This window comes from Pagrus pagrus, assembly GCF_965226575.1.
Source record: "Pagrus pagrus genome assembly, chromosome: 11".
Classification (NCBI taxonomy): Eukaryota; Metazoa; Chordata; class Actinopteri; order Spariformes; family Sparidae; genus Pagrus; species Pagrus pagrus.
The window spans coordinates 28,493,986-28,506,988 of record NC_140195.1 but is presented as its reverse complement, the minus strand read 5'-3'; the positions used below and the strand labels follow the sequence as shown (position 1 = coordinate 28,506,988).

General features: G+C 41.4%; 1 protein-coding gene across 1 annotated transcript in view; it reads right to left on the bottom strand.

Moving 5' to 3' along the window:
• The window catches only part of arfgef2 (ADP-ribosylation factor guanine nucleotide-exchange factor 2 (brefeldin A-inhibited)), a 31,098-nt gene that overhangs the window by 4,267 nt on the left and 13,828 nt on the right, over nt 1-13,003 (bottom strand). The window contains exons 13-36 of the mRNA XM_084366191.1: nt 11,936-12,044; nt 11,635-11,824; nt 11,396-11,507; nt 11,083-11,288; nt 10,819-10,903; nt 9,297-9,468; nt 8,998-9,149; nt 8,760-8,888; nt 8,402-8,560; nt 7,494-7,641; nt 7,089-7,185; nt 6,928-6,968; nt 6,659-6,828; nt 5,866-6,017; nt 5,507-5,679; nt 5,116-5,276; nt 4,866-4,996; nt 3,676-3,805; nt 3,340-3,475; nt 2,121-2,259; nt 1,737-1,794; nt 1,447-1,555; nt 1,015-1,154; nt 666-843 (exon numbers count right to left, since the gene is read on the bottom strand). Of these exons, the coding sequence (XP_084222317.1) occupies nt 666-843; nt 1,015-1,154; nt 1,447-1,555; nt 1,737-1,794; nt 2,121-2,259; nt 3,340-3,475; nt 3,676-3,805; nt 4,866-4,996; nt 5,116-5,276; nt 5,507-5,679; nt 5,866-6,017; nt 6,659-6,828; nt 6,928-6,968; nt 7,089-7,185; nt 7,494-7,641; nt 8,402-8,560; nt 8,760-8,888; nt 8,998-9,149; nt 9,297-9,468; nt 10,819-10,903; nt 11,083-11,288; nt 11,396-11,507; nt 11,635-11,824; nt 11,936-12,044 (3,277 nt within the window). The remainder of the gene's footprint in view (nt 1-665; nt 844-1,014; nt 1,155-1,446; nt 1,556-1,736; nt 1,795-2,120; nt 2,260-3,339; nt 3,476-3,675; nt 3,806-4,865; nt 4,997-5,115; nt 5,277-5,506; nt 5,680-5,865; nt 6,018-6,658; nt 6,829-6,927; nt 6,969-7,088; nt 7,186-7,493; nt 7,642-8,401; nt 8,561-8,759; nt 8,889-8,997; nt 9,150-9,296; nt 9,469-10,818; nt 10,904-11,082; nt 11,289-11,395; nt 11,508-11,634; nt 11,825-11,935; nt 12,045-13,003) is intronic.

Here is a 13,003-nt window from a genome sequence, read left to right as displayed (position 1 = left end):
GAAGAAGAACAGCAACTGAAAATGTCTGTAAGCTGGGGAGACAGTGAGGTCCAGGAGCTCCTTACCCTTCAGACAGAGGACGATATCAACAGCCATATAACAGAGACGGTAAATGATTGTTATTGGCATATTATGCCATTGCTTTGTTTAGAAAGTACTGTCCAGCATGTATGTTATACGCCACACTAGATGCCGATGCTGTTGTGTTGCATGTCATGCCTCTTTTGCGTTTGGAATGCCTTCTTTGCATCAGTATTGAGCAATCTTTGTGAGAAGGGTTTCTGTCTCTCCCCTTATTTCTTGTCATCTCTCCACTGTCAATTCTTTAACCAGAAAATGCAAAAAAAAACACTGAAAAACAACAACAGAAACAACAAGAGAGAGACATACAAAGGCTGATGAAACTTATTTACATGTCTTTAAGCTTTTTGGTGGGTTCAATACTCGGCACAAAGAAAGCATTCTCTCACAGAGGTCATCCAAAGTGTTCAGGTTCACTTCTGCTGAACCTTTCTGATTTAGACTTTACATTAAACAAAGATGTTACATTACATGTTCATTTTCTAAACAGGCTGCCGAATGTCAAATATATAGAACAAGTGCAAACAAAAGGGATACAATGTTGTGAGCTGTAATATCACAATGGACTTTTCCATTCTATGTACCTGCCCTCCAGAGCGCTGTCCTCTGTTCGTTGTTGGAGTTGAAGTCCTTGGCGAAGGTGTGCGACTCCAGCAGACAGTCCAGCAGCTTGAACAGGTGTGCAGAAGTCATGTGTCTGTACATGCCCTGATCCAGCCCCGCCTCGCCTCCCTCAGCCTCCGACTCGTCCAGAGCATCTCGCTGACAGGAGGACAGTTTAAGACAACTTGAGCCAAGTATGTCTGACAATTAAGGAATCATTAAGGCTGTCTTTTTAAGATTTTCTTTGTGTGCCTCAGCCTCTGACATTTAATCATTTCCCCTTAGTTGACCTTAGTTCACTGAACCCATACAACAGCTGTTGTAACCTACCTGTGCAGCAGCCATGTTCTCAGCATCCTCCTTTTTGCTGGTTGCTGGGTAGAAGACAATGTTGTCTATGGTCTGGATGAGTTCAAGCTGTACCACACATTTGATCAGCAGCCCTGCAAACAGCTTCTGGTCCGAAACTCCTGTTGCACAGAAAAACCCAACATGTGGAGATATGAGCAATTAAGGGCAAAACTAACCTTATAAAGGACAAAAAGCAACAAGGTAAGATTATTTTTACAGCAACAGTAGAGCGACAAATTGGACATACAACAATTAATCGATTTTCAACTATAGTTTTCAACTATTAAATTAATCACTAACTATTTGGATTTTTTTTCCATGTTCAAATAGATTTTCAAGTAGAATTTGAGTTAGAAGTGTGTATGAGAGTGTGTGCGTGTGTGTCTGTGCTTGTGAATGCTGTGTACTCACTTGCATTGGACTTGCCCTTCCAGGTGTCATCGCTGGACATCTGGCTGTGTCCTCTCTCAGACAGAGCTCTGTCATAGCTGCTCTGAGACTGGCTGTCAAAATCAGCATCCTGGAGACACACAGCGACACATAACATGGACATTCACAGCTTAGTGTCATTGTTCTAAAGTGGTGTTTAGTAGGTAATATAACAGTCCTCTGATTGGCTAAAAGCAGTTCATCATGTTTCAGAGTACAAAGTATCTGCTGATTATTGTTAAGGTAATGAGCGTATGTGTTAATGTTCTTACAAAATGTTTGCCATCTGCAGTTTCCTCTTCCTGTCCAGCTGGTCGCCAAGTCAACAAGCTGAGGTGAAAAGCAAACAGAAAGGCAGATCTGGAGTCAGATGTGGTGATAACTTCCATTCTGTTGCATCACTGAAGCACAATAACTTTGAAATAATCATGTTTTTTATTTTTGTAAAGCACTTTGTGATTTGTTTGTTTGAAAGGTGCCATTCAAATAAACTTTACTTACTTACATTAGCCCACATCCATAAATTTCCCATTAACTTCCAAATGATAAAACGGTGTGTTTGACTTCCAAACAGTTACAGTGAATTAAATGACGGACTGAATGAAAGCTTTCAAGCTAAGTGGAGTGAATTCCTGGTTAGAAGTGCAGAGACTCACGCGTGAGGGCTGGTATTTTGGAAGATCTCCAGCATACAGGAGCAGGTGATCTGCCAGACCTCGGGGCTGAACTTCTCCCCGTTCAGAATCACTAGGTTCTCCAGACAGTTTGTCCCCGACCGAGCCAGCTGCTCGTTGTCTGTAGAGGAAAGGTCACCACTTCAAAACATGTTGGACACATGTAAATATTGCAAACATGTCAGAGACTGAACACTTTGGACCAAAGAATCCTGTTACATCAGCTGAATGTTTGGATTGTGATACTGTAATGCACAGCTTCATCGTTCATGTGCGCTGGAGGAGAAAATTCTGCTAAAAGGTATTATTAAGGCATTACAGGGGCATCTGTGGTTTCAGCTTTGTTGCATGTCCTTTACTTTTTTCTCTGTGACCTCGTTATTGTGAAATCTTTACTGCCTACTATTAAAAAAAAGCAACAAGTTTCCCAAAACACTAAAGAGGTTGGTTTGTAACAAAGTTAGTTTGGAGTGGTCCAAAATGAGATCGCAGTTACGTATTTTTTCTCTTTGTTGAGGGGAGGGTAGTCTGTACATCTACTTTAATATTTTTTTCTCATTTGAAATCAATAATTTATTTCTTTTAATGTCATATGCTGTAACATCATCTCTTGTAACTTTATTATTTGGGATGCAGAATGAGGCAAAAGTTACAGCACTTCAGCCTCTCAGTAGTCTTAAATACCAGTGATAATATCAGTTGAAGGTGCAGTGTTATTATGTTAACGTTGTCCAATTCCGCTTGCAATGTGCCATTTGGTGAAATGCACAAATTGTAGTGACTCAATAATGTTATATATACTGTTTTGTGATATTAGAGGGCGGGTGTTGGAATTTTTTTCTAATTCCAGAATAGGGGTGGGAGGGGGGAATTGATTCTTGGATGTATCATGATTCTCTCAAACGATTATGTCTCGATGCAGAAAAATCAGTAATCAAAAACTGTAAAACCCAATTTTGGTGAGGACATCTGAGCTTGAGCAAAGATAATGGAAATAAATGTATCTGTTTATTTGAATCATAGCCCTCGGATTCTGAATCAAACTGAATTGTGAGGTGCCCACAGAGTGTACGAAGAAAATATGAAGAACATCCGGTTAGTGAACTGTGTGTTTCAGCTCCTCGTCCTCCTCACCGCAAGACTTTTTATACAGTCCCTTACTAATGTCCCCAGCTACTGTCGACATGAATTTGACACCCACCTTGCCTGACACACCACTGTAGCTGTGTGAAAATGTCAGCCAGCAGGATTTCACTGAGAGGCTCATAAAACTGGGTGAACACATCACAGATGGCGTACAGAGCGTGGTTACATGTTGTTGTCATCCACTCGGTTTTCTGGAAGCAAACAAGAAACAAACATGAGCAGATGTACGGAAGGTTTTTGAAATTGCCCCATTCTCATTATGTACGTGTACATAAATTATTGGCAGCTTTTAGGGTCTTCTGCTCCTCCAAACCACAAAACAGGATATCCTTCAAATATTTAAGCGGCCTGTCAAAACATAAAACAACCATGGGAGTTGGCGGCCTCTGACCTCTGTCTGCTGCTCAGGGAGCTTCATGTTGTCAAAGATGCGGAAGACGATTCTGAAGAGGTCATGCCACCAGTGCTTCTCGAACGTGTGACCGTAACTCTTCATGATTTCAAACATGACTGTGAGACCTCTGTCAGAAGCAAACACAAACATCAGACACATAAGTGTGGTTACTTCACAGCTCTGCAGCCAGTGTGGGATCACTAGCACTGCAACATGAGTCAGAGGCTTCTTTGCACCATACTGATATCATCTTGTGTCTTGATATTTTTAATTTATTCTTCATGCTTGGTTGATAACAGGGTTCAACATTTAGCAGCAAGTCATGCATATACAGTAAATACCTAAATGGCCAGAGAAAGACCAGTATAGTTATAATAGGAGGCACAGTCAGAAATTCATAGACATGGTTCTTTTGGATATAAATACTTCAGTGTGCTCGGTCAAAAATGTAGCTGTAGTGAACAGCTCACCAGATGATATCAAATACTTAAGACTGCATTACAGTTTTTAAAAACAGGTATAACAACTTTACATTACAGGAAAGTGGATGAATGTTTTGTACTTTCAGTAAACATGTAATGTGACTTTTAAATGAACATCGAGCAAATTCCAGTATTAAATGTCCACAAAATATTGAAAAATGCATGTTCTCCTCAGAGCCTAAGGCGATATTAACATCTTCGAATGTCTTATTTTGTCCAACCAACACAAACAAACAAAAACACACTTATAATACAAAACACCAATTTTTTTTTTTACATTTTTGTTGAAGATTGTTACAGATTAATGATGTTGACTCAGATTTCATTTGTATAATAAGTTATAGCTACAACAATTAAATTGGCATGTTAATTTCACTCAATTCTGAGGCTCAGCAGTCTTTGTTTTTACTCTCCTTTGGGTGCACCAAGATATCTGTGGAATAAGTTCTCTTAAATTGTGTTGTTTTTATCCAGTCATGCTTGAGTTTTATGCATACCAGTTTGTGTTACACCCTATCTAGTTTGCTTTATTTAATTTATTTTTATATGTCTTGTCTTTGCATCAAATAGGGCAGGTAAAACACTAGGGGAAACTGGAAGTTTTAAAAGACACTGAGGTCAGTGTAGCTGAACAGTGTAGTTAAAGCTGTTATGAAAATGTAAACTCGTCACCACAGTGAAGTTACAGTTTGAGCCGTTTCCTACCTGGTGCGGACATCCAACTTGCAGCGGTTGATGATACAAGAAAGCTCAAACAGGATGGGAAACCAGCCACGAACCCACACCCGATCACCAGGGGCAACATTCATGTCATCACTGGTGTATTCCCTCAGGGTCTGGACAGGGACGCAGGAGAACATGAATTCAGAAAGTTTAATATTACAGATTTATATTAAATCATTTGCAAACTATATATTTGCAGTGAACCAGTACAGTAAAACACAGTTGCTCCTACCTGCGGCCTTTCTGAGACATATTTAGCGCAGTGTCGTATGAGTCGGATCGCCTCCATGCTGGTGTCAGGGAAAGCTGCGTTGCACACAAACTCTGACAGGCACTTCACTGCATCCTGGAACGAATCAATAGCAGCTGCAAAGTGCTCCTGGAAGGTGTTCACTGAGGGGAGAGTGATGAAGAGGAGGAAAGACAGTAAGAAAACAAGAATGAACTTGATGCTGATTCGATTTGTTGCTTGGTTGGTTTCTAAAATCTTAGGAAATCTCACAGCCTTATCAAGCTAAAGTAGGACTGAGGAACTGTCTCGCCGTCAGCTGAGCAGTCTGACAAAAGACAATGTCTGCCACTTGTTATTTATCACCTGAGGAAAGAGCTATAGTCATACTCACTGACGATGTGCCCGGTGGTCTGGAAGGCCAGCTCCACTATAGTCTCATCGTGGTCAGAGGCTGCCTGGTGAAACACTGAGAAGATGTTCTTCCAACCTGAACGGATGTTAGCCGCCTGGGAGTTTACCATCTGAGCCACACACCTGATCACCATGTCTCTGATAGTGGGGGACCTAAAGGGAGGACGTTAACATGGTGTAATGCTGTGTTTTTTAAATAGCTATTTTATCTCCACTACAATATATGATGGAACAAATATCTTACTGAAAAAACACTTTTCTTTCCTTTTTATCTACTGTATATAACCAATGTGTGCCCAACCATTGTTACTTCTAAATATCCATAGCTCAGTTATGTACCTGTTTTTTTTCATGATGTGCTCGAAAGGCCTCAAGAAGTCTTTCTGGAAGCGGAAGTTGGCCAGCTCTCCTTTCTCCAAGAACTTCATGGAAAGCTGCCTCAGCGAGTCCACAGCAAAGATGGCTACATCCTCATTGGGATTACAGCCCACCTACAGGAAGACAGTCGTAAGCAGAAATATCAATTAAGCCGTATTCGCAAAGACTTGTGTTATCAGGGCACCACACGTGAGAAAAGTAGAGCGTCTCTTCATCACAGCCACATCATAAGAATCATTTAGAGTTGTTTTGCTTGATTTCTGCATGTGTTACAAGCATAAATACATGTTTACAGCTATGACAACCTTTTGTTGTCATTACTGATCCAATGTCCAGTCCCATTTTGGATCTTTGTACCAAAAAACTGTCCATCTGTATTTTCAGTGAAACTGCATCATAAATGAAAAGCTCTGTAAAGGACAGTCTCAGTGCAGTTGCCTGTTGGGGTGCTGTGTGCTTGAACTTGTAAACTTACAATTAAATAAATGACAAAGTCTGGCTGCAATTGCAAACACACAGCCTGTGTGGGAATAATTTAAAAACCTTCCTACAGTATCTCTCTGTAGGGGTAATAAATCTGAGTCCTCAAGGCATTACAGGACAGAACTCTGCACAGAGCAACAGGAAGCGCACCAGTAAAACACTGTGTCACCCCACAGCTGCCTCCAGCACCACCCCTCACTGACACACATGAGATTGTAGCTGATGCTTCTGCCTGGTTAAGAGTTTTCAGGTTTTTAAATGCTTCACCAACCTTATTGAAGTGGTCTCCGATGACCTGCCAAATTCGAGACCACTGTAGCCTAATACGGTTCATGTTGTAGTAGGAGATTTCCACAATCTTCTGTAAGCTAAACATTCTCGGCTGGTGTGCTGAGGCCAGCTCATCCATGGACACTGCACACAGCCACCGCACAAAGTCCACTGGAAACAGTTAAAAAAGCGACACACCATGAATATCATCCTTTTCTTTGTAGCATACACAACCAGTGTTACTGTGTCTAAGGGTGAAGATGCACTCACCGATTGCATTTCCATCTAGTCTGGTGGAGCCGGTGAAGATCCTGCAAATGCAAAAGTAGTTTTATTACTTGCAGTGGACAGAACTTTCATTCACCATTAAAAACAGATACCGATTCATTCATTAGGTTGTTAATGTCCTGTATGTAAGCACTTTGTCTCACCTGTCCACAGCTACTACCACGCTCTGAGAACTGGTCTCTCCTACTGACTCCTGGATGTGGGCCATCTGTCTCTTGTCCTGACTTCCCACCAGATTACCTGCAACATCAAACATATTTAACACAAGCTAATGTATTCAGTCAGACAACAAACATGTGTTACCTTTAAAAAGACAGTGAGAAAGTTACAATGCAGAATGTATGAATGTGTGTCTGTTGTAATTAATTAAACTTTTGTTAAGCCATTGTTTCTACATTAAACAAAAGCTTCTTTTGAGTTAATATAGGCTATTCAGTGGCTTCAATTTAGTTTAACTACAGTTACTGTAGAAGCACAACCTGTAGTTTCGATGGGAATCCTTAAGATAGAGACAATTATGCTGTGTATGTAATGTATGTGTGTCTCACCCAGTCCCAGGGGCATGAACTCCTCTGTGCCGGAGGGTAAGCCCCTGATGCCGACGTCCTTGTCCCGGACCACCCCTGAGATGTAGCGTGTCTTTACCCCTGTGCCGATCAACTGGGCGAGCTCCAGCTGACTGATACACCTCAAGATCTACAACACACACAATTAAACCACAAATTACTTCCAGGAGTTTTATTTATTTTTTTAATATCTGTGATGAATTTAATTTTAAAATGAACATTACAACCTTAATAAAGTCAGGATTTATTGAAAGGTTGTTGTATTAGGGACACACATAAAACTAAAGCAGCATAATAATAATGACAACTAGGGCTGTTCCGAATGTAATTTTTTCACATTCGAAGCTTCTATTAGGGGTTTTTCAAATGAGGCTTTGAATGTCTGTCATCATATCACTATCACTTTAAAAACATAAAATATCCTCAGATGAAATCCTTACTTTGATTAAAGTGATTCAGCAGATTAAAAGGAGTTAGTCTTTCTTAGTAATTTTCTATAAGAGCAACAACACTACACTACAACACTACGGAGTTACTGGAAAAGTTTGGATCACATGAGTTGGAAACAATGTCAGGCAGCCACCGGAATGTAATTGAACAAAGAGTATAATAATGATTATATTAGTGTAGCTTAATCTTTATCTGAAACTGTGCAGAAATACCGGGTGTAAACAGAATGAAAAGACATGTAAACATAAAGCAGCATTCGAATGACTTAGAATTCAAATGTCAATGTTCTGGATGAAGCGTCAAAGCTTCAAACTATTCTGTACCAATTTACTAGCAACTGTGAGTTACCTGTAATCTATCACTCACTCACAGATTAAGTTACTTCTGAGAATATTTCTCTGTGCCACTAATGTTCACCAGCCCTATCAGCAGGAAGTCACCTCATGCCAGGAGTTTCCCAGGTAGTTTCCGTCAGTGTGGGCCACAGTGATCAGGGTCTTGATGGTGTCAATGTTCTTCTGCTTCATCTCTGTGATGCTGGAACTGGCCGTCAGCAGGGTGAATCTGGCCAGGGCCTGAACGTAGGCATCTCGCTCCAGCTACAGACAGGAAGGCCGGTTACTACACAGTCACAGTTTCATTCGGTTTTCATGACTGAGCCTATTTAAAAATGAAACATTACTGATGTATCCTGTGACTTGTTAAGAAAAAATATATGGAAGGTCATGATGAACACCTTTTACAGCTGCTTACAATTATACATGCGAGGCTCAATTTGTGTATTAAACATGAGCTGACCTGCATGCTGAAGATGCAGGCGATCCTGATGGCACATCGAATCCCCTCCAGACACAGTGAGGCCACCTCTGGGTCATCACAGTCCTGCAGTCCCACACTGAACGCTGCCAGCAAGGGAGTCCACGCCAGCTGCAACACACAGAAATACATTTACAGTACGTCCACATCTGATATTTTACTAGGTCCCAGTATGGATCCCACAGTTAAAGATCTGGTTCAATCAGGAATGTAAAGTAACCTTGAACATGGGCCTGACATGCTCCAGGTGTGTAGCGCTGAAGAAGGGGGCCTGAGCGTGGCTGACGGCCTCCATCAGAGCCTTAGCTGTCTTCGCCATCTGCTCCATCTCCATGTTGTACAACAGGCGACGCTGCTTCTCACTCGCTACACCTGGAGGGAGGAGGACATTCATGTTTCTGATGTTTTTGTGTTTTTCAGTGAGCGTGATATTCTACTCGGAAAGCAAACTTCAGAGAAATGTGTTTTTTTGAGTGAGTAATCCTGACAGAATGTGTATGAAAGCATACTTGTACTCACTCTGCTTGGTAGACTTTGGGGTGATTGAGAACTCTTTGCTCTCCTTCATGGCAATCTTTTTGCCCGCTATCTCATCATATATGGCAGATAGATACTCTTCAGGCAGGTCTTTACTGTCGTTAATACCACGATTCATCTTGATGTATTGCTCCTTCGTCATCTTGTTCTTCACCTACACAAATGAAAAGGATCAAGTAAGGTAGTTGGAGTGATTAATTGAAAGGGAGGACATGGGAGTGTGAGGATGGGACACAGCGGAAAACATTTGTCGAGCTTTTCAAGCATTGAATATGCATAAAATAAAATGCTAATATCTTGCCATCATTAGGTGTTAGAATCCATCATGCATCAGAGATGCAGAATTATTTGTCACTGCACCTTTTCAGTTTAGCTTGATTTTTATGAAACTGCACAACAAATGAACCCAACCAGCTTGTTTATGTTCATACCGTTTGCAAGCAGGTTCGTGTGAGAGAACCTGCCGTTTTTAACGTGTAGGCTGCTAGCTCAGAGGTTGTCGATGCTGTTTTATGTTGTGACGGAGACTTTGAAACCCAAAACATACAGATAATGGAAGGGGAGGAGAATGTGGACTGAAATAGTCGGCCACAGTCTACATCCAGTGAGTCAGATTATTAAAAGTCAGGAAAAGAAACAAGTAGAACACCACTGAAACAGACTGCTGCTGTTTTGTTTGTCTTGTTGTCTTGGTGCTGTTTGCGGTGTGATGCATCTTGTCATTTACTTTTCCTTATTGCTGTCAACGAAGTGTTTATTTTCCGACACTGTCTCATAATCTCTCTTTTTCTCCCTTGCATTATTCTCACTCTCTCTGCCATATTCTAAACCTGCTTTTCCCAGACTTTAAATTTCACATGCAATTTCCTCTGTCACAGTGGTCTGTCAGCAGTGATAAATCAGAGGCAGCTGCTATTTATAGAAGGCTGCATTGAGACAGAAACAGACCAGTGCTGGCCCCTCATTCATGTGAATGATCCAGTGGTCAATGCAGCCATGCCAGGAGGATTTATATCTACTTCTGTCAGTTATTTTATATTTGAGATCTGTATACTCTGTGATACTGTTGTTCTGTTTTGTACTTGCAGCATCTATTGCATGCCTGCCCATCCTGGGAGAGGGATTACTCCTCTATGGCTCCTTCTGAGGTTTCTTTCTTCTTTTTTCTCCTGCTAAAATGGTTTTATAGGAGGAGTTTTTTTTGCCACTTTTGCCACAATGTAACATGTCATCCTCTAAGGCATCCACTTGGCTGTGACCAATCAAACACATGCAAGCACTGGTAGATTCCTTTGTGCTTTGGTTATACTACTTATCTAGCAGTTAACTCACCAAAAACACACCAACAATTGTCACCAGAGTCACTATCAGTCCTGCATTTCTTCCATTTTACCAGCACAAAACTTTGCTGTGGCCTTTTAGCAAATAATGCCAAAGGCTCACAGATGCTGATCATGGCTGATCATGGCGTTGACTGTGACATAAAACAATCCACAGTTCTCACCTGAGGACTGTGCAGGTCTGTGGTGAGCATAATGATGGAGTATGCCAGCACGTAGGCAGTGTCTGCACTGGCAAACAGAGTCTGTCTGTAAAAGAGGACACACACCAGGCAACAGTTAGCTGCTGCAACAGTCGAATGTTTGGTTTGTTCTTAATCAAATGAAAACTTGTAAAGACTAAAAGAAAACAAAAAACCCCACTTTACTCGTGCAAAAAATCTCTCGAAGCCCCCATCTTTTAATAATAGATCTGATTTTAACCTTACCCCTGGTTGCACTCCAGGTATCGAGCAGCAAACTTCTCCATCAGTCTGTCAATCTTCTGGGCCTCACCAGGCAGCCTGAAGCCTTCCAGGAACGCTCTGAGAGCTGACACAAAGTCCCGCCCACAGAAGTCCAATTGGTCTACGTAGCAGTACATCACTTCTTTATTGAACTTGATGTTCTCTCCCAGGTACTCTCCCACCTGGGTCTGTGCACACAGAGGTAAAGAGGTTCGGGCATTACTAAATTGAATGAAAGTTTTTGTTGCTTGAGAACACAGTGTTATTAATTAAAGCAGCTTGTGTAATCCCTCACGGTGTCCAGTCTGTCCTCCTGGTGTAGGAACTGTGCGATGTCCTCGGCTGTGGCACCCAGCATGCCCTGGTCCTGCAGGTACTGGATACCTCGCTTCGGCTTCTTGTTGAAGCTGTGGAGAGATGAGAGGAAAACATCAGTACATGTCGTCTATACAAAGGGAACATTTTTTTATACTAATCCATTGTTAAAGGCTGATCCTAACGTAAATCCTAACCAGGCAGAGAAAAAGAGCTCACAGTTCGATGCCGTGCTCGATGATGTCTTTCTGCTGCTTGATGACCTCGTACTGCTCCGGATGGTCTGCTTGGGAAACCGGCACGCTGGAGGAGACGGTGGAGTCTAGCGAGCTGATGCTGTCCCGACGTCCCGTCAACTGCTCTGGAAGCTTCAACTCTCCTCCCTCGCTATCAGACGGATGCTCCTGGCCTGCAAACAAATCACACACACACACACACACACACACACACTAATTATATATGTAGACTTCCACCCTCTCCTGAGCATTGTTAACATATTTACTGCACACTACACACTTACCCAGGTTAGCTTGAAGGTTTGGATTGACATACATGTCTTTGCTCCACTCCACCATACATTTGAGGATGGAAACCAGACACTCCAAACCCTTTTTACGAAGGCTCAGCTCCTGTGGATATATAGAACACACACGCACATACGTAAGTGCTGCTACACACAAAACATGACTCCATGAGGAGGCTATGGCCAGAAGGTCCAGCCTCACCTCTGACCACTTTATAATTAAATGTATAATTATAACCATGTATGTAGGGAACAGCTTAATAACTACTATCAACTAGTTACTACAACATCACCAGACTTCATTATAATCGTGTAATTTTGAGAACTGTTTAGTGAGTAAATCATTCAATCAGACCTTCTTTTTTTCCCTTGTAATAAGCGTCGGTTGCTGTACCAGCCTGTCTGCCTCAGTGTCTTAACACAAAATGTATGAATTTAGGCAACATTTTACTGATGGTAAACATGTCAAATTTTATGAATACAGCAAACAGTGACAAATACAGTCTACTTCTTTGTCCCGTGTGGAGAAAGTTCCGAAGACTTCATGAAAAAAATGCTGCATTTTCATAAGTTGTTGAGTTAGGAGAAACTTTATAAACTTTGTGAAACGCTGTCTATGACAATTTTTTAATAATTTGGGCCTTCTTGTTAAAGCTAATTTAAGTTGAAAACAGTCAAAAATTACAATTATCAACCAAATGTGAAGAAATAACAGTTTTTAAGTGAAGATGTATTGTGTTGCAGGGGTATCTGAAGTTAGCATGCTAAACAGTAAAGCAAAAGTCCTGTGGTAGCAGTGTAAACACCAACACTCCCCTGATGCTCCCAGCTCAGACCGCTAGACGAATGGCTAGGTGGCCAATTCTTACATACTAAACCTTTAATTCTGCAAATTATATAAAGTTGTCGTACTTTGTGTAAAAAACATGGTGTCCATTTAACCCATTGATGTAAGTGTTATATAGTAAATAAAGTGGGGAAGTGAGATCTGATCACAAGTGGTCTCTCAAGATGCATGTTAATGCCAGGTGTGAACTAACAGACTTGGAGCAGTCAACTCGTGAT